Raw genomic sequence first — 19,067 nt, forward strand, 5'->3', positions numbered from 1 at the left:
AAGAAAGCCTACTGCCTCCAAAAATCAGGCTTCCCATTTCAAGATTTCCAGCTCTAGGGAACAGGAACATTTCAAAATTCAAGTTACTTGTTCCTGAAGCTTCTTGAGAAACATCTTATTAGCATTCAAGATCTTCTCTGTTGCTTGTAGCTGTTCAGCCAGTTTGTTAATCTTATTTTCAGCAATTCGAACATTCTCTCTCTTCTTGGCCTCTTGTTGCAACAAATGTTTCAAGACAGATTCATCCTTCATCAACAGAAGTCTAAAAGTAGAAAAGCCATGTAACAAAATTTTTTCCAAAGGGAAGTTTCTCACAGCTATTGCTGCTCCTCTGAAACCCTAGTTATTTAAGAACTTTTTCACTTATCAAACAACGTTCTAAGTTTCTCCAGATAGTCTTAACATCCATGAGACATTAAATATTGGGAGTACATACAGCAGATTTCAGTATCCCAAGTTCAACATGTCAGTATAAAGCAGACGAAAACATTCTAGTTATGAGGACAGGGGAAGGTAAGCAAGTGGTGTATCATACTGTTTTTAACATTAAGACATCCAAAACACACATGTTCTTGCTTTCTGTTAAGTAACAATCCATTTCTTCCTCAGGGAACATACACACATTAGCAGATTACAAGCCATAGTATTATGGCACAATAGCAGAGCAGTTAAACATAAAAAGCTATGCATTGAAGGAAGCAAGATAATGACTTAGACAGATAGGTGTGAATAAAGGCAGGGCAGAAGATTGTCCTTCAATTTGTCTGACCAGGAACCAGTTTGTTCACAAGACCACACAAAAATAATCAAGTGGCAATAGAAGCAGCGAAGGAGGATGCAAAGCACTTTATTTTCCACAGTAACTTGGAAGAAGGGTGAGAAACACAGAAGAGGCACACTAAAAGAGAAAAGGCGTACAGGAAAAGCTTCAAACAGCATACCTATTCTGCAGAAACTCTCATTCATTTATATATATATCGGGCATATCCCATTGAAACATGCTACACTCAAAGTGTACTGAGTAGTGAAAAGGACACTCGTTTTTTCATATTTCAGAGTTATTAGGTGGCACAGACGATGTTCTAGTCACTGAACGTAAACACAGCTGAAAACAGCATGACAAATCATACTTAGAAGTGACCATCAAACACCATGCTGGCACTACAACACAATTCCTTTTGTACAGCAACAGAATTCAAGACTAAATAGTTCAAGACAACAGATAACCAATTGTTTGCTGTTCTTTAAATGCTACACATTCAAAAAGATTATTTACAATCTTCACCCTGCTAAGCAAACAAGATAGGACTTATGACAGTGAAATACGTACCTGTTTTTCTTAAGCTTTGCTTCTGCTTCTGTGACTTGTTTTGTCACTACTGCTATTCTCCCAATTCCATCAACTTCACCATCAGAATTTGCAGGGGACGAATTGTTCCTCAGTGGATCAGACTTAATTAAGCGTTGCTTCTCACGACTAAAAGAGAAATATTAAAAGCAAAGACGTTCAGTAGCTTCAACATCCATTTTGATGTGTAGTCCCAATAGTTTTAAAATCTTCAAAAAAGTAGCAGGACAAGATTTCAAGTTAAAAGAAAAAGAGCTTTACACAACTGCAATCAACTACTGTAAGTCAGTTCAAATCCAAGGGCTTTCTTTAAACTCCTAGTTGTCTTACTGAAAACTGAGTGGGGGAAAAATCTGAAGGTAATAGCAAGGTATTCAAACTCAGGTTTTTCTTCCAGTTACAAAAATAGACTAGTAAAGGACTACAAAGAATATACATTTTACATTAACAATTAAACTCAGTTGTACCTGGCAATCTCTTCTTTTAAGAGTCTGTATTCTATCTTCTTATCTTCTGGTAGAGCCTCTGGAGTTCTCATTGGATCATTTTCTTTTTCTGATTTTGGAGGGGCTTTGATTTTTGAGGCCTGTTACAACACGGTTCAAGTCAATACTAGTCATACTAGTTTAAAATACAGCTGTTAACTACTATTTTTAAGAGGCATTTCAGCACAAACTTAAAGCTGTTCAAGGCTAATAAGATCTTTTAAGTAAAGATGCATTGAATTTTAATTGAAAAACCAAAATATATTACAAATTCTATCTTCAGGATGCCATCTTAACCAAAAAAATCATTTTAATTAGCTTGTGCAATCCAAATTACAATGTAATGGTCCAGACAGGAGTAATGTACTCACTCTTGCCTATTTCTGATGTAATCCAGTATTTCTTGACCAAATTCTAAAGTTTAAATTCCGTATACAAAGCAAAATCATTACAAAATAAACCTATTAAATGCTGATAGTGTTTACCTCAACATTTCTCCTTGCTTCTTTTATCATAGATTCTAGTCCTCCAAACACACTGTTAGTTGAGTTAGACGGTTCTCCATCAGACTCGCTATCATCCGAGTCATTTAATGTAACCACAACAGACTTGTGTTTTGGAAGCTGTGGGAAGAATGAAAGTTTTACAGCAAGGAGAAAAAGTTAGAGACAGATACAACTGAGCACATATTTACTAGAAGAGAAAAAGGAGGTTAACTCCTTTTGTTACCATGGTACACCAATTCCATATTGTAAAAAAAAAAAAAAAAAAAAACACCAAACCAAAAAAAAAAACAACCAAACAACACAATACCAAAACACTAAGCATTTGTGCATCTCCACTACAAGATAGAGATACTGTACCGTTTCTTGATACTGTAACATGAAAGGTACTCCAACATTTTCAACCTATTCCCAAGTATCTGCAGCATATTTATGTCTCCACGGTCATCACATACAAATCTCAAACCTTTGACTCCTACACTTCATGAATTATTTCAATTGTAATGAAAATTATCATCTGCCATTTGCAAGCAATTTTTTTAAGTAACTGACAGGTAACAATCAATCAAGTCTGCATTAGAAATGCTGTGGCAGACATACCAGAACTCCCTCATCTTTCTGCCACACAGTTGTGATGCCTCTTGTCCCACAGTTATACTTAGCTGACCTTACAGTAAGCTGCTCAGGCAGTTAAATTGGCAGAACATCAACAGTACATAAAGAATAAATGAAACAAGATCAATCACTTTTTGCCAACATCACTAACTGAAACAGCTCACTAAAGATCAGATGACTGCCAATTCCAGCACAAAGAAAGATGCAGAAACAAGCAGACAATTTAGATTAACCTCAAATGCTCTGGAGTTACAGCTTGAAAAGCAGCAACTTAGTTCACATTTCCAGGACTGCTCTTCCCATCTCTCAGTGTAGGTCCGGACAATTACAGTTACACATTTAACCTTTACCTCAGGACAGGACCTCTTCAAAGTTCTAAGTGTTTTTTAAACCACGCGCTCCACAAAAAAAACCCCTACTTTTTAAAGTGAAAAATACCCAATTTCCACAATTGTTTCTTTTTGATATTCTCTTTCTGGACAGTTCTTAAAATAAGGATAGTATCTACTACTTCTGAATGTACTACAGCTGCATCATTTTTGCACCACCATAGCACAGGTAGGTGAAATTCCAATTTATACTGTTGCAAGAAAACAGAACAAGGCACCGGTCGTCTCCTCACAGATATTCTCTGGCTGTAGCTCCATGGAAACCTGAATTAATCAGGCAAGGCACTCCACCCTTCTCCTCATCTTCAGATGCCCAATACACCCCTTCCCTCTCACTGGCTCTTGGTATTGAAAGATCAAAGCTGCCAAGCTGCTTTTGGCACAGTTGTGTAGGGTCAACTGTCTCTAACTGCCTTCCCCATTTTTCTTCTAGGGGAAAAGCAGATAGTGGGGACAGTCCAAGTCCACTTTTCTCCAGGTGTTTTTTCTCAGGTGTTATTTTTTTATGTGGTTCAGCAAAACATTTAACAATCAGTAAAGTAACACCAGGCAACTACTACCACACTGCCTTCAGTAAGATTAGCTTCTGCTGCAGGGGAACCACAGCCTCAGCTGTAACGCAGGATCTCTCCGTAAGTTCCAAGACATACTTCCGATCTGTGGTGAACAGACCCCTAAGTCCCTGACTACTTTGAAAAAGTGTTACAAGATGTCATTGAAAAAGCAAACCATTATCTGTAGGCTATTTCACTATGCAGAGGTCCTCAACTCCACAGAAGAAATACCAAGGTTTGTAAATCTAAAACCTCTGCTGAAATATGGTACAGCATACTCAAACATTCAAAAGCTACCAAGCCCCCAAAACTACGAAATTAGATTTCAAAAACCTGAAGAATTTTCATTTTCTATACCTTTGTTATTTTTTCAGTTCTGGATTTAACCAACAATGCTCACAGAAAAACAATCAGTTTTTAAGTTCAAAATTAAATTCTCATGATTTCACTGTTTTTAGGCTCTAGTAAGAAATACCAAATACTACAAAAGTTAAAAAGAGTCATAAGCATTCAATACAAATTGTTTCTAAAACCTTAAACTAACAGGAGTAATTGTTTTCACATTGAATTGTTTTCACAGAGGACAGAAATACCTTGTGACTAGTCTCCTGTGAACATTATTTGGACATAAGTTCTGTAAAACACACACCTATTTTATATATAAGTATTCTATATCCCAAGCTATTTTAAAAAATTACTAACAAATGCAAAATGCTCTTTCTATAATCATTTTTGTAAAAAAAGACAGTAGCCAAGCTAGCTGAGTCAAATACAAGGTATTAATCTGTCAGTTTTAACTAAGCTAACCATCATTAGCAACAGGCACTAAATTTCAGTTGCAGGTTTTTTAATATTTACATAATGCCTTTCAACAGCACAGCTGACAGGAGACATTTATTGTGTTACTAAAACAAACCAACAGCTCCCCAGTAACACATGTTCTCCCTCATTTATGCAACAGCATTTAATGAAGTGTCAGGACAATAGAATATATGGTCATTTAAGGGTTTTTTCAGAATAGGTTTAGTATTTAAACATAAGAACTTACATTTAAAAATGTAAGTAAACACGAAATGATTATAGAAAGGATATAAGCATGCCCAAATTGAACAATTACTCTAGTTATATCTAGAATTTCAAGTAGATTGTGAAGACGGGTACAGGCAAAAAAACCCAAACAAACAAACAAAAAAAGCTTTAAGCTTAAGAGCACAATTTTCCTACAGAAAGGAAAGTAGGCCTTAGAATGACCAAAAAGGGAATGTTCAGGTCTCTACCATCTTAAGTCTTTTTTTTTCATTATAGCATCAGGTGATCACCAAGTGATACAGTCTGTATTTATGAGCAAGAAAGCTGTTGGCCAGCTACAGCTAGATTTGATAGTGATATAATAGTCTTAAAGATACTATATATTCCTCCAAATTTAGTAAAAAAAAATGTTTATTAGAGACACCATCCACTGACGAAAAGGCAAAGGTATGGACTCATACTATTCATTAGAGAATCTGCATGGGAAAGAGCTACAACAAACCAAGCTTTGTAAGATGTGTTGTTAAAATAATCGCAAACTATCCACTATGTATGGTTCACTGTCATAAATAGAACAGTAGATTACATGGGCTTCCAGTCTGGCACAACACAGGCAAGTATGTTTTTATAACACATTTCCAACAATCCAAGGAGACCGCAGACATCACAAACCAAACGCTAGCTGCACATACCTCCCATGACCATTCAAATGAAGGTCAAGTTACAGAATATAGCTTGAGCTAATGTGACAAAGTCTGCTGCTACCTGAAGAGAATACTCTCTCCTCTGTCTCCCACCCACACTCCCAGACATGCCATCTGCCACCACTTTCGTGCTAGCTCTGATGCTCACATACTGTTCACTGAAAAAAATGAACTCCCTCTAGAAGGAAAAGTACTTTTTTCCCCGCCAACGTTAGTTTTCTAACCAGTTTAGCATGTTAAATAAGTTAAGCAACAGGACTGATGCTCCAGACCCCAGTTTAAAAGAAGGGAGACATCACTGGGCCAGAGCAGGAGAAAGAGCAAGACCATCTCTTTTTTGGCTCAGCTACCATTGAATAGTACCCTTTAGTCTGTGCTAATCTGGAAAAGAAATTAATTGAACTATATTTACAGTATCTTTTAGTTCAGATGAGTGCTGGTGTGTTTTGATGCTCTCTTAAGCTGTAATTTCTTACTTCAGTGTCAAATTGTTTCTAGAAAAGCATATGGATTACCAAAGTTACTAACAATCCCAATGTTTAATTGAAGCTCCACCGTTCTGCGTGGTATCACTAGAAAAATCTTAAGACTGCTTGAATTAACTTCACTTGAACTTCAGGACAATTTCAACTCATAGTCTTATTAATAGAAAGCACCAATATTTCCTTACTGTGATCACTGCTCGTGGAGGCCTCGGTACTCTAACAAACTTTGTATTTTGTACCCGTGGCTGAGACACAGTATTAATACTGACAGCGGACAGATTGCTTCTTGGCACAGACTGCAAATTATCTGGAACAGGAGGGGAAGGTGGACCACTGTTACTTGAAGTTTCCTAACAAAATAAAACAAAAATACAGTCATAAAAATACACACTATACACAGCTATTTTAAAAGACATAAGCATAAATGAGATTGTTCCATATGTGTCTTGGAACTTGAAATTGTGATTTAGGCAGACTATCCAAATGTATTAGACAAAACTTGCAATTCTGCAATAACATCAGGAAGGCACACGAGAACATGCCAGTTATTCACAGGTCAACTGCAAAAGATCCACGACCTTTTAATGAGGTCAAAAATGATCTAAGTTTTCAAAACCACAAACTTTGCTTCTCACTCCAAAAAAACCAAAACAACAAAAACCAACACAGTTAACCTCTCCTAACTCTTTTTGCTAGAAGGTTGAAACAAAGTTGTGTCTTGTTTTCTAACTGACAGCTGATAAACGTTTTTTGCAGAAAATAAAATGCCCATTCCCCTGCACATACTCAATTTTCAGTATCCTGAAGTTTCACAATTCCTTCAGAAATAAAAGACAAGCTGCAATTTACAATTTCAAGGGTGTTCCGGGATGGCTTTTGTTTCGGTTTCTTCTGGGGTGGCAGAGGGTGATGGAAATTCAGAGAGTTTAAAGCCATCAGAAAGGCAGCATAAAAAAAGCCTGTAATCCTCACTTAGCAGGTCACATTTAAGTTTTGGTCAAGATTGCCATCTAGAGGTTTACATTCAAAAACCAATGGAGTACCTCAGATCTGAAAGCTCGTTTGTTGGCTAGAGACTTGAGTAATTCTTCTCTTAAGAGCATCTCCTCTTCCTCTTCCTCATCAGCAAATGGAGGTTTTGGTGGCTGTTCAGGCTCTTCAGGGGGAAGAGGGGGAAGAGGTGGAGGCGGCTCAAGAGAAACACAAGAAATACCCTCCACATAAAGTTGGCTCAAAGATGGTACAGGCTGAGATAAAAAGGAAAATAAGGGTTTGAAATGTAGAAATTCCTACTACTTTATGATTATTTAGCAGAGGTTGAGACCTAAATTATTTCATGGTTTAAAACTAATTCAAACTGCAGTGGATTTAGATCACTGTCAAAGGCTGCTGCTAAACAGTTAGTAACTACTCAAAGAAGATAATGGAAACAACAAGGTTACATTTGGATAGTAAAGTAGTGCAGACATACAAGCTAAATGTATATGAGAATTCAGAACCAGTCTAGCCACAGAAATATGGCTGACCAGATAGATTCACACTGCTTGAATAAACAGTCCCTGAACAGTTTTATGAATTTGTCTTTGCCTTAGTCAAAAATTCAGAAGCTGTCATGGCAGGGAACGGCAACTTTCTACTGCTTTACTAAGGAGGGTAACAATCATTCAGTGAAGAAAAGTGGTGGGAAAGAAATCACACTAATTCAATTTCTACGTGGACTCTTACGTGAGAAGACAGACAGCATATAGTCAAAATGCGCAAAGTTTGAAAGAACAACTGTGATGAGCTACATTTTTTGGTTGTTTTTTCCCCCCCTAGGTAACAAGTCAGAGAATAAGCACATCTACATACATGGCCTAGAGATAAGAGGCAAAGTTGCCTTAACAATTCCAATTCATTATTTTTCCTTATATGCTTCAGGCAATTTTTGCTTTCTGTTATGAAACAGCATAGCTCTAACAATGAAGAAAAAACTTTAGTTCAACAGGGAGAACTTCCATTAAACAGGAATTGAATGAGCCAAAAAATAGCTGAAATACAGAGCTTTAAAAAAGCAACCACAAGTCTATCAGACAGTTCAAGGGAATCACCAAATAGGTAATTGTATCAAAAACAGAATCTAAATTTAACCCTAAGTTTAGCATTAGAAATAAGATACAAAATGAGAATTATCAACATTTTCAAAAACACATTCCTTTCAAGGTTACTTACTGGAATTGGAGGTGGCAGTGGCAAGGAAATTGGTGGTACAGGAGGTGGAAAATATCCTATTGGACAATCAAAGAAAGGAGGCTGCACTGGAGAAGAAGCTGTAATTAAAAAAAACTATCGAGTGTAAGAAACCTGGCAGGTAATTACTCAACACCAACTCGTGCTTATACTTCAAATGATTTAATGCAGAAGGAGGAGACATGTTTTTACTATGCACCAATTTGAAAGGTAACACCAGACACAGCACAGTGCATTTATTTCTTACATATATGTATATAAGAAGAGTAGTTACCTGTCGTTTTTCTGTTTTACATATGAAATGCAAGTACAGCCAAACAGTACTACTGAGGTAATGATTCAGCCCTCATATTTAATTTAATTTGCAAGAATCTACCTTCTTAAACTAGGTATCTCAACACAGTCTCCTGATTACTGACTATCAAAAATACAGTACAAATTAGGACAGAAGCAGACCAAATGCAAAGCTGATACTGAATTCTGAAACATAAAACTAGAGCTTAAGATGCTTCACCAAGAAAAGATTCATTTAGCTTATACGTCCAAAACAGCAGGTGTAGTATTTTAGCAAATGTCTTGGTTTCAGCTGGGATAGAGTTAATTTTCTTCCTAGTGGCTGGGATAGTGCTGTGTTTTGGATTTAGTATGAGAAGAATGTTGGTAACACACTGATGTTTTAGTTGTTGCTAAGTAGTGCTTACTCTAATCAAGGACTTCTCAGCTTCCCATTCTCTGCCAGGTGCACAAGAAGCTGGGAGGGAGCATAGCCAGGACAGCTGAGCCAAACTGGTCAAAGGGATATTCCATACCATATGTCGTCATGCTCAGTATATAAGCTGGGGGGAGTTGGCCCGGGAGCAGTGACCGCTGCTCAGAGACCTGGCTGGGCATTGGTTGGCAGGCAGTGAGCAATTGTATTGTGCATCACTTATTTTGTACGTTCTATCGTTATTATTTTCCCTTCCTTTTCTGTTCTATTAAACTGTCTTTATCTCAATCCACAAATTTTACTTTTTTTTTTCTGATTCTCTCCCCCATCCCCTTGGCAGAGGGAGTGAGCAAGGAGCTGTATAGCATTTAGCTGTCAGCTGGGGCTAAACCATGACAGCAAACTCATGTATAAGGAAGGCTGACAAGAAAGGAGGAAAAAAAAAAAAGATGGAAGATGAAAAGCAAGGCAATAAAAATGGCCAATAAAGTAGTATGCTTAATGAAGTTTTCTCAACACTCCACATGTTGAGACAAAACAAGGAAACCTGAATACCTTAAATGCACCTCAAACTCAGAGTCAATAAATGATTTAGGCTGAAAGAGACCTCTGAAAGGCATATGCCCCAGCACAGGTGCTCAAAGCAGGGCTGCCCCCAAATTCAGGTTGCTAAGGGCTTTGTCCAGCCAAGTTCCAAGTATATTTGAGAATTTCCAGTCAACCTGTTCTAGTGTTTGACCATGCTCTGTGAAGTTTTCCCTTATATCTAACCAGAATTTATTTTGTTACAATTTAAGTGTTCTGTTGCACACTCCACAGAAGAGTTTGGCTCTGTCTTTTCTGTAATTGCCCACTAGGTAGTTGAAGACAGCAGCAAAAGCCTTCCTTAGCCTTGTCTTCTCAACACAAACTCAGCTCTCCCAGTCTCTTTCCATAAACTAACTGCTCCAGTCCCCCATGAACTTTATGAAAAACAGGCCTGAAACAGTTTCCCTTAGTCAAAAAGGTCCTTTGCTAGATTCCTTTTAGTATGTCACTGTCCTCCTCCTACCGTGAAACCAGAAAACTGATGCAGTCTCCTCAGTGTCTAACAGCCCCCTCCAACCACCCACCCATTATAGTCACAGTGCTACAACCCAGACTGCAGTTCACTTTTATCACCCAAAGCCACACTGCTAACTCACATTTCACCTAATGTCCATCAGGATCAGCAGGCCCTTTTTTGCAAAGCTGCTGTCTATCCAGTCAACACCCTGGGGCCCTTACTTTCTACACAGCTGCTTGGGAATGTAAAAGAATAAACTCTACAGTACTGCAATGAGAACAGTATAACCTTGAAGACCTCCAAAACACCACTACTGCAGAGATGGAGAGGAAAGAGTCAGCATTAAAACAAGACAGAATTAGCTCACCTTAAAATGTTAGTTCTATAACTGCCACATCTCAAAAGAAAGACTTCCCTTCTAAAATGATAGCTCATTTCCTACTTTTTAACTATTTTTACCAATCACCATATAAGAAAACTGTAAATAAGTCTTACCTGGAGAGTTATTTTCACTATCTGTATCCATAGCAACTTCATCATAATTATCATACTGATATATGCCTCCTGCACTATCTGTAGGCTGCTTATCCAAAGACCATCTGAAGTCCGTATCTGAAGACTAAACACACAAAAAAAGTGTATTTTATTCAGCTGGTCTTCTGTTATTCTTTTAGAGCAAACCAATTAAAAGTAAATTTTAGAAACAGGCCCTTGTAATTTTGTCTTCTAATTGCTTTATAAATACAATTTACTTAGCTTGTACAAGAAAAGCAAACTGAAGATTACCTTTTAATCAAATCCCATTACAGGTAGTGACTTGACAAATTAACAGGCAGTTTTAAAAATGGATCTCTTCGGGAAAGGGGGGGTGGGGAGGTGTCATGATACATAGAAGCAACTTTTAAATACCTATTAGGTCATTATGTATCTGCTAAATTACCATGGTCATATATTTCTGAAACACTGAAAGAGAATTAAATGCTTATTTCTGTTAATATGTCACGGCAATTACCAAGAGCACCTAAACTACCCTTGTTAGAAACAACACAAAATTGCACAAGGATCATCTTCACTATGACAAAGGTTGTGTGTTTAGGTGAAACACGTTCTGATTGTTTTAAGACTGGTATCTCAGGTGGTGAATAATTTTATTGTCCCAGAAGGAACCACATACCACACTGAAACATGCCCAGAGACTGTCAACTAATAAATCAGATTGTTTAAAGAATGCCTAACACTATATGGATGCCAATCAATGTTCAGCGAACACTAAAAATACGCAGAAGAATATGTATGTTCATACATACTTGAAGAACGGTAAGTATGATTTCTTAGACTCCCCAATTTGTATATTTCAGAGGCATACAGCAGACATTTTGGTAGCTTTCAGAATTTCTACTGTTTACAGTTAAACACTTTTAGCCTCAATTTTCCACTCATTATTATTATAAATGGGACTCTTCCATACCATGACCTCAAATAGGGAGTCCCAATTCCCTTAGTTGCAGTTTCATTTCTTCACAGCATCAGTAGCTCCAAGCACTTGAAGCATCTAGCTGCTGCAGCAGCTGTACTGCTGCCATGATGAAAGAATTAATGCTGAAGAAACTGTTCTTTTTTCTGTAATGTACCAATGTTTTAGAGACAGAACATTAGTGATTCAAGTGCCTTTTGCTAATGTCAAGATGAGAGAATGAAGACAGCCTACAAGTGCAGCATGATGACCACTGCAGTAACTCTGTTCCTTCATATATTTGATACAATTCTGACATCCTGTAATGAGGCTAAAGTAATTAATTATCTTTTGTGTCTGGGCATATTTTGTACCTTGACAAATTAAAAAATACTACAAAGAAACCAAACCTTACACGACATTTTGAAAGAAGCAGGCCACTGAAGTTGTATAGACACAAAAAGTTTGAAAATGTGGAGACAAAACTGCCATCTAAGAGAAGAAAGCCAAGAAAGTTTGGTTGATTGGTTTGTGTTAAATTACAGATTGCTCTTTGATCACAATGTTCACAATATCTTTAGGAGGAAAATGCTTTACCACTGACTTGCAAATGTACAACTCATACAAAACTGATCTTACCAAATCCAAACAGAATGCCTGTCTAGCATGGAATTAAAACACTGTAAACACTAAAATGCTTTGAGCTTTTCTTTCTGTTTTTTTTTTAGGGGGGGAAGGAAAGGAGGGACATAGAACCAGGAGGGGCAAGACAGGAATCACTCATGAATCCCAAATATAACACCTGAACACCATATAACAAATCTGTTACCCTGCTTCTCGATCTCCTCTTTCCTCCAACTAGCTTCATAAATCGATTGTACTGCTCTTCTTGATTTGAGAGATCCCTAATTTTTCTGATTTCTTCTTCTCTCTTTCTTCTCTCCTCTTCCTCTTCTAGTTTCCTCTGGTGTTCCTCTTTCTGACGCCTGTCTTGTTCCTTTTGCTGCTGCATCTTCTTTGATGTCTTCGTCTGTTGTTTCCTCAAAGCTTGCTTGGCTTTAAATAAAAAGATACGTGATTAACTCCACCTTACTTAAATGGTTCCCCCTAATCCTAGATTCTTCAAGAGCTTTGAGTAGATGTATGGGGTTTTAGAAGGATTAAAGGCTCATTGCCCAATGTTTCACATAACATACTACATTTTTTTTTATTTCAGACGTCATGCCATTGAAAGCCATTTCAGTAACATTAAACTTATTACCTGTAGCACTAGGTTTTTTTGTTGAATGTACTTTTGCACTGGCTTTGACTTTCTGTGTTACACTTTTCGTTTTTGTTAATTTTTCCTTGCTTTCCTTCATCACCTGTTGTTCTTTTTGCTGCCATTTTTTACTAGCAGACTGAAGTGCAAGAAGCCTAAGCTGCAATTCAGACATCTCCTCCTCATCATCAAGCAGCTTCTTGAGAAGAAAAGAGAAGAAAGGATAAGACAAAAAGTCAAGAAACACCATTTAATAACTAATTTTTTTTAAAAAACTCTTTTGAAGTCTGTCCCTAAATTTTTACCAAGAGAAAGCTTAAAAATCCTACCGTACTGGTAAATGCCATTCCTTAAGAATGGACTGTTTCTATAACTGAAACATTTCTGGACTGCAATTTGGAAAAAGCCATCAGGGTATCATAATACAATTATGCCTCATCTACGAAGGAATACTTTCTTACCTTTTCAGATGTAACATCTGAACTGCTAAGCTTTCGCACTGATGTTTGTTCTTTATCTTCTGTACCTTACAAAAGAAAAATACCATATTTGAGTGAGCTGTTTCTCATGAGACAGAGCTGCATTAAAATGATGTGCAGAATTTAATCCATACAAACATATTTTATAAGTATCATTGGTACACAGTGTAGAACAGAATAGCAGTTGTATATATAAGATCACATTAACAAACATGAATATAAACTTGGCATGATGAAAACCACATCATCATGATTCCATAAGCCTAAGGCAAGATTTGTCATTTTTTAATAATTCTCTGTCTTAAGGTTGACACGTACTTCCCCAAGAAGCAAAGAAAAACAGATTTGGAGACAGGGGGGAAAAAAAGACTGCTTGCCATCTGTTTTATGCTACCATCTCATATCAGCTGCTGTCCTGAGCATCTCAGATTCCACCGGCAGCTATTTTGAGTAACTGGTCAGTCTTTTGCAGAATTAAATATAAAGGCCCAAAGCTGCAGTAAGAACACACTTGCTCCATTTCATGCCAAAGGAAAATAGAAAAGAGTTATCCTATGGAAATGAATAGTAAATAGTAATGCTTTCCTGCTAAACATTAAGATGTTGACGTATTAATTTGTTAGACTGCCAAAAAGCCATATATCCATCTGATTATTATACAGTGTATACATATATACACATTAACAAATTACATTTTATATATAATATACACAACGCTCTATATTATATTATACTATTATATAATTTAATTATTTGGCTAGTAACTATTAATATAATTGATAGCAAAATTATAATTATAATTATGTCATTTATATATAACCACACACATATATGTTTATCTGCATCAGAGGAAGGAAATAAACCTTTAGAGAGAAGCTTGGAGATCTTTCCCTGTATTAGCCTTTCTTCAGAGATATTCCTTCCCACAATTCAAATTGGTAGAAAATAAGTTTGCACTCCATACAGCTTTTACTCTTCCTAGCATTTTACAAAGTCACATTCAGAAAGGTGGTTTAAAACATACCAAGACCTTATACCTAAACAAAAATAGTATGTAGCAAATGCTGAAGGTCTTCCTGCTTGCACATGCATCCATTTTTTAAAAGCACACATACAAGAGGAAGAAAAATAATTTCTAATACCCATACGTATTCTAAAAGAAAATTCAAAAAAGTAATTACACTAAGCAAAGATCCTAACCATTCAGTCCACAGGATGGAAGGAGGGAGACACATAGTACGGTAGTTTCCGTGATGCAGACAGACATACGCAGGGACATACTACTCAAACTAAAACGCTCTTTCAAACCACAAGGGGACAACACAGGCAGAACAGACTAATGGGCAACAAGGGAAGGAGAGCAGAGAATACTGTAAAGCTTCTGTCAGAGCAGTTGAACCACAGAAAATTAATTCTAGAAAGAGACACAAACTTCCCTGAGTTTTAAGACAAGTTCTTCAACTTGAACAGGTCTGGAGAAATATCCAGTACACCATTTGAAAATAAATATAATGGGAAAAACAAATTTTGCTCATTTCCTAATATATGGCTAATCAAGTAGTATACATTCACTTGATAAACATGAATCTGCAGTTACTCAAATCAGAGGAGTTTTTCTACTTCGGAAGCCTGTATTACACTGTCATAAACAGTCACTCTCATACATAAGAATGATCTGAAAGCAGACAGATTATGTCATACATTTGAGTCGTGTGCAAAAATTAAGATGCTCTTAATGTGCATACACAGCATCTATTTTCACTATCCTATGAATTGTATTTCGAACTTCAGTGCTTCTAAGTTTTGAAGTTGGATTTTTTTTGAGACTGTTTTGCTTTTTAAATAGCTCTTTTACTCCTGCCTTGCTATGTTCTCTTTCTGCAGGCTACTGGTTTTAATTCCATGGTCAAGATCTGCTGGTTTTCCTCATGTCTCCCATTAAAAACTACATTATCTCTTAAAGAACACCAGAACCTTTTTTTTTTTTTTAATTAATAGGAAAGACACAAGGGGAAAAAATACCTAGAATTAAGTCGTTTGACTACTAATTATCAGTTTTCTTTTGCTTTCTTTACACGCTTTTGTCATGGTTTAACCCTAGCCAGCAACTAAACACCAAACAGCCGCTCACTCGCTCTCCACCTCCAGTAGGATGGGGGAGAGAATCGGAAGGGCAGAAGTGGGAAAACTCGTCAGTTGAGACAAAAACAGCTTAATAATTGAAATAAAACAAAGTAGAACAGTAGTAATAACAACAACAATAATAGAATATACAAAGCAGGCAACGCACAATGTAACTGCTAACCACCCGCTGACCGATGCCCAGCCTGTCCCCAGAGCCGCAAATCCCCCTTCCCAGACCACGCCTCCTAGTTTATATACTGAGCATGACGTCATATGGTATGGAATACCCTGTTGGCCAGTTGGGTTAGCTGTCCTGGCTATGCTCCCTCCTAGCTTCTTGTGCACCTGGCAGAACATAGGAAGCCGAAAAGTCCTTGACCAGTGTAAGCACTACTTAACTAAAGCATCAATGTGCCATCAACATTCCTCTCATACCAAACCCAAAGCACAGCACCACACCAGCTACTAGAAAGAAAATTAACTCCATCCCAACTGAAACCAGGACAGCTTTGTCTTCTGAATTCTCATTCTGAAGTTACACATAAATCATTCTGACTTTCAGTGCTCTAGTCCTACCTTTCTCCATATTCCTACTAATTACTCACCTGTATTCTTAACCCATCCATTTACTACTCTGTCTCTTCCCACTCAAATTGATAGTTTACACACATTGACAAATTAGCTAACATAAGATGACAAGTGATACCACAAGCACACCCTCAATCACAGCAAACACTTATTAGAACTAGATGAAGCCTCAGAATAAGAAGTTTAAGCTAGCTAGCCTTATTTTGCTGCAGACTTGAAAGTAAGCTTAAGGACTTTTACCACACGTCAGCTGGACACAGTAACTTGTTTCTCACTAACTGGTTCATGCATCTGAGCAATTATGCTCTTTGACCTGCAGTCCAGAACTACCTGGACAAGATACTTATTCTACCCTTCGGCTACATTTCTTCTACAAATCCTTTCTATTTCTGGCCCATGATTTTTTCACTACTCATGAATATCAATAATGACCAAAATAATTCTGGTGAAAATATCTCATAAAGGCTTGTTACACTGAAGAAAACACATAACAAAGACAAAATGCAGAAAAAGATGTCTCTAAATGATATCTTTTCAACTAAAAAAAAACCCAACACATTTTGCTTCTGCAAAAAAGAACAAGGGAAAAACAAAAGGAAAACTTTCAGTGAAAGCCAATGATTTCTGCTGTGAACAGCAATTAAAACCTTCAAGTCTTGTCCTTGTGCTTTCTGCCAAACTATCAGTCAGTCTAAGAAAACACGTTAGTTAAAAAAACCAAACCAAAAACATGCTTCCAAGCATGTTTATGTAATTCAAGGAATTACATAAACCAGGAGTTAAGTACATTAAATCTGTAACTTAAAATGTTTAACGTTTAATTAAAATGAGTATTTTAATTAAAGTAAAATTTTCCCGAACACCTAATAAGTATGATAGATAATGGCAAGCAAAAAGAACTTTACAAGCTAAAACAACTTTACAAGTACTTACCTTGGCTGGATTCTGTGAATTCAGATTTTTGTGATGATTGTTTCGTTCCTTCTTTGCCTTTTTTTAATCTGCTCCTCTCAGCTGGAGTAGGCAGTTTTTGTCTGAGAGGTTTCAGTTCAAATGCCTGAAAGGCTATAACCGGATTTTTCTCCTCAGGAGATACTTCTTTTATAGCATCCGTTGTAATACTGTCATTTTCTACAGTTATTTGGTCCTCAGTGTCCACTGTTTTATCATCATCTTGTTGTTCATTTTCTTCCCTGTTGCTCAAAGCCAGTCTCTCATCTTTATTAATGTACTCAAGCTCTAATTGTATCTGCTTATACTTCAAGAGCAAATCCTCAAAACTTTCTTCCACAGAATTTTCATTTTTAGAAGAGTAGTTCTGCTTTCTAGATGGGGACCTTCCAAAAGTTTTGGCTGAATTACTGGTCAAGAAAACTACGACAAGAACATGTATAACCTTAAAACGGGCGATATTACCACTGAAGACTAAATTTATTACAAACAGAACTTAAGATCATTCTCATTATTTTATTTTACCTTAAGGCTAACTTGAAAAATATCCCTTATAAATACAAGAAGCATGCAAAAGATGTATCCATTATTACATATTGACAGCTTAAATATTTTCTTAAATCAACAATTCAAAATATCCTACTTATGACAAGAATTTCATGAATTGCTGAGAAGTCTTGTCTCTTGCTCACACCATCCCCCCAGAAACAACAGCTGTAATGCTGAGAAGGTTCCCTATCACAAAGAGTAAGTCAGACTTCCAGAGTTCGTAACTCAAGTATTGACTCCCCATCTGACATTCTGAAAAAGACTGGTTAAATTCACTCTTACTCATTTTATCCTTTCATAAAATGCTAAGGATAGCCAGAGCACAATTACACACTGCAGTGACTGTAGCTCAACAAATGAGGTAAGGCACAGCATTATCAAAAACTGAAGGGAATAAAAAAAGTTGCTTAAAGACTTGCAATCAAAACATTCAAAAAATGGTAAAAGAGGATTGGGAATTACTAATTACTCAGAAAAGGTTGTCTGTGCATGCCCAAGGGATAGATTTTCTTGACAACATGTTGTCCAAAGCAGGCAATGGAAATATTCTTAGGCAATTGTATCCAGAATAAAAGTTCTCACTATTAGAGGTTCACTTCCTCTTACCTTAACCTGACACTTGAAAAGCTAAACTATCCTGTAAAATAATCATGCTCGAGGGGAAATCTTTTAGGATACCGAGTCAGGTTTGACTCATTCGACTTTCAGTATCAACCCCACTGTGATAACAGCTGACTCACACCCAGTTACGTGAAATGCTTTTTCATCAACGTCATCTCTTAAAACAACAAATGGAGTAAAACTAAAAGCTAAAATAGGTGTCCTCTGAATGCAGACATACTGAATCCAGAGGAAGATAACGTTATATCTGTCTTCTGCTCACAACATGCATCAACAACTTAGATGTTTTCTATGTTAACTTCTAACATAAGTATGAAGAATCTTGGTACGTATCCTACAAAAGCAACTTCTGTAATACCAGGTAACGTTTTGCTATACAATGCTTTCTTAAGCTTCAGCATAAAAAGCAGAAACCAGTAAAGGTAAATTACATAAAATCCGGAAGGCAATCAAACAATCTGTAAATATGCTGAAAATACCAAGAGCTGTGTGCAGTGTAACACCAAATTATGTAGTAAGCATATTTGCCAAATTCACTTCGAACACACTTCTACTTCCAAAAAGACAAGTACATCAGTGATTTTGTGAGTCACAGGAAAGTGTGAAGCTAATTAAGTGATTTAACATAATTCATAAAAATAAATCTAATTATTATTTGATATTGAAATACTTCAATAGCTTCTGGAGTCAGTCATCTAGCGTTGGGTGACAAGACAAAGCTTTGAGATGTTTTTTGTGCTCAGGGTAATACAATTGCTACAGCTCCCACAACGGTATTAATCAGAAATTCTGTGTTTCACATATGTAGAATTTTTTTTTTATATGTGTTTCTACACACAGAATGCAAGACTACATGGAGTGCCATAAAAAATAGACAGGCACATATACATTAAACCAACAGTTATTCTTCAATCAACTCAAGATAAACTTCATCCTACAACCAAAA

The 19,067-nt window shown here is 36.8% G+C and overlaps 1 protein-coding gene across 1 annotated transcript in view; it reads right to left on the minus strand.

Moving 5' to 3' along the window:
• Positions 1–17,374, minus strand: part of ZFC3H1 (zinc finger, C3H1-type containing) — a gene marked incomplete at its 5' end in the record, with an annotated part of 41,167 nt that extends 23,793 nt beyond the window's left edge. The window contains 12 exons of the mRNA XM_009585865.1: positions 88–262; positions 1,331–1,477; positions 1,816–1,934; positions 2,319–2,456; positions 6,298–6,462; positions 7,156–7,359; positions 8,324–8,421; positions 10,591–10,714; positions 12,378–12,604; positions 12,810–13,008; positions 13,271–13,335; positions 16,934–17,374. Coding sequence (XP_009584160.1) covers positions 88–262; positions 1,331–1,477; positions 1,816–1,934; positions 2,319–2,456; positions 6,298–6,462; positions 7,156–7,359; positions 8,324–8,421; positions 10,591–10,714; positions 12,378–12,604; positions 12,810–13,008; positions 13,271–13,335; positions 16,934–17,374 — 2,102 coding nt within the window. The remainder of the gene's footprint in view (positions 1–87; positions 263–1,330; positions 1,478–1,815; positions 1,935–2,318; positions 2,457–6,297; positions 6,463–7,155; positions 7,360–8,323; positions 8,422–10,590; positions 10,715–12,377; positions 12,605–12,809; positions 13,009–13,270; positions 13,336–16,933) is intronic.
• Between the last annotated feature and the right edge of the window lie 1,693 nt (positions 17,375–19,067).

This window comes from Fulmarus glacialis, unplaced genomic scaffold (genome assembly GCF_000690835.1).
Source record: "Fulmarus glacialis isolate BGI_N327 unplaced genomic scaffold, ASM69083v1 scaffold5719, whole genome shotgun sequence".
Taxonomy (NCBI): Eukaryota; Metazoa; Chordata; class Aves; order Procellariiformes; family Procellariidae; genus Fulmarus; species Fulmarus glacialis.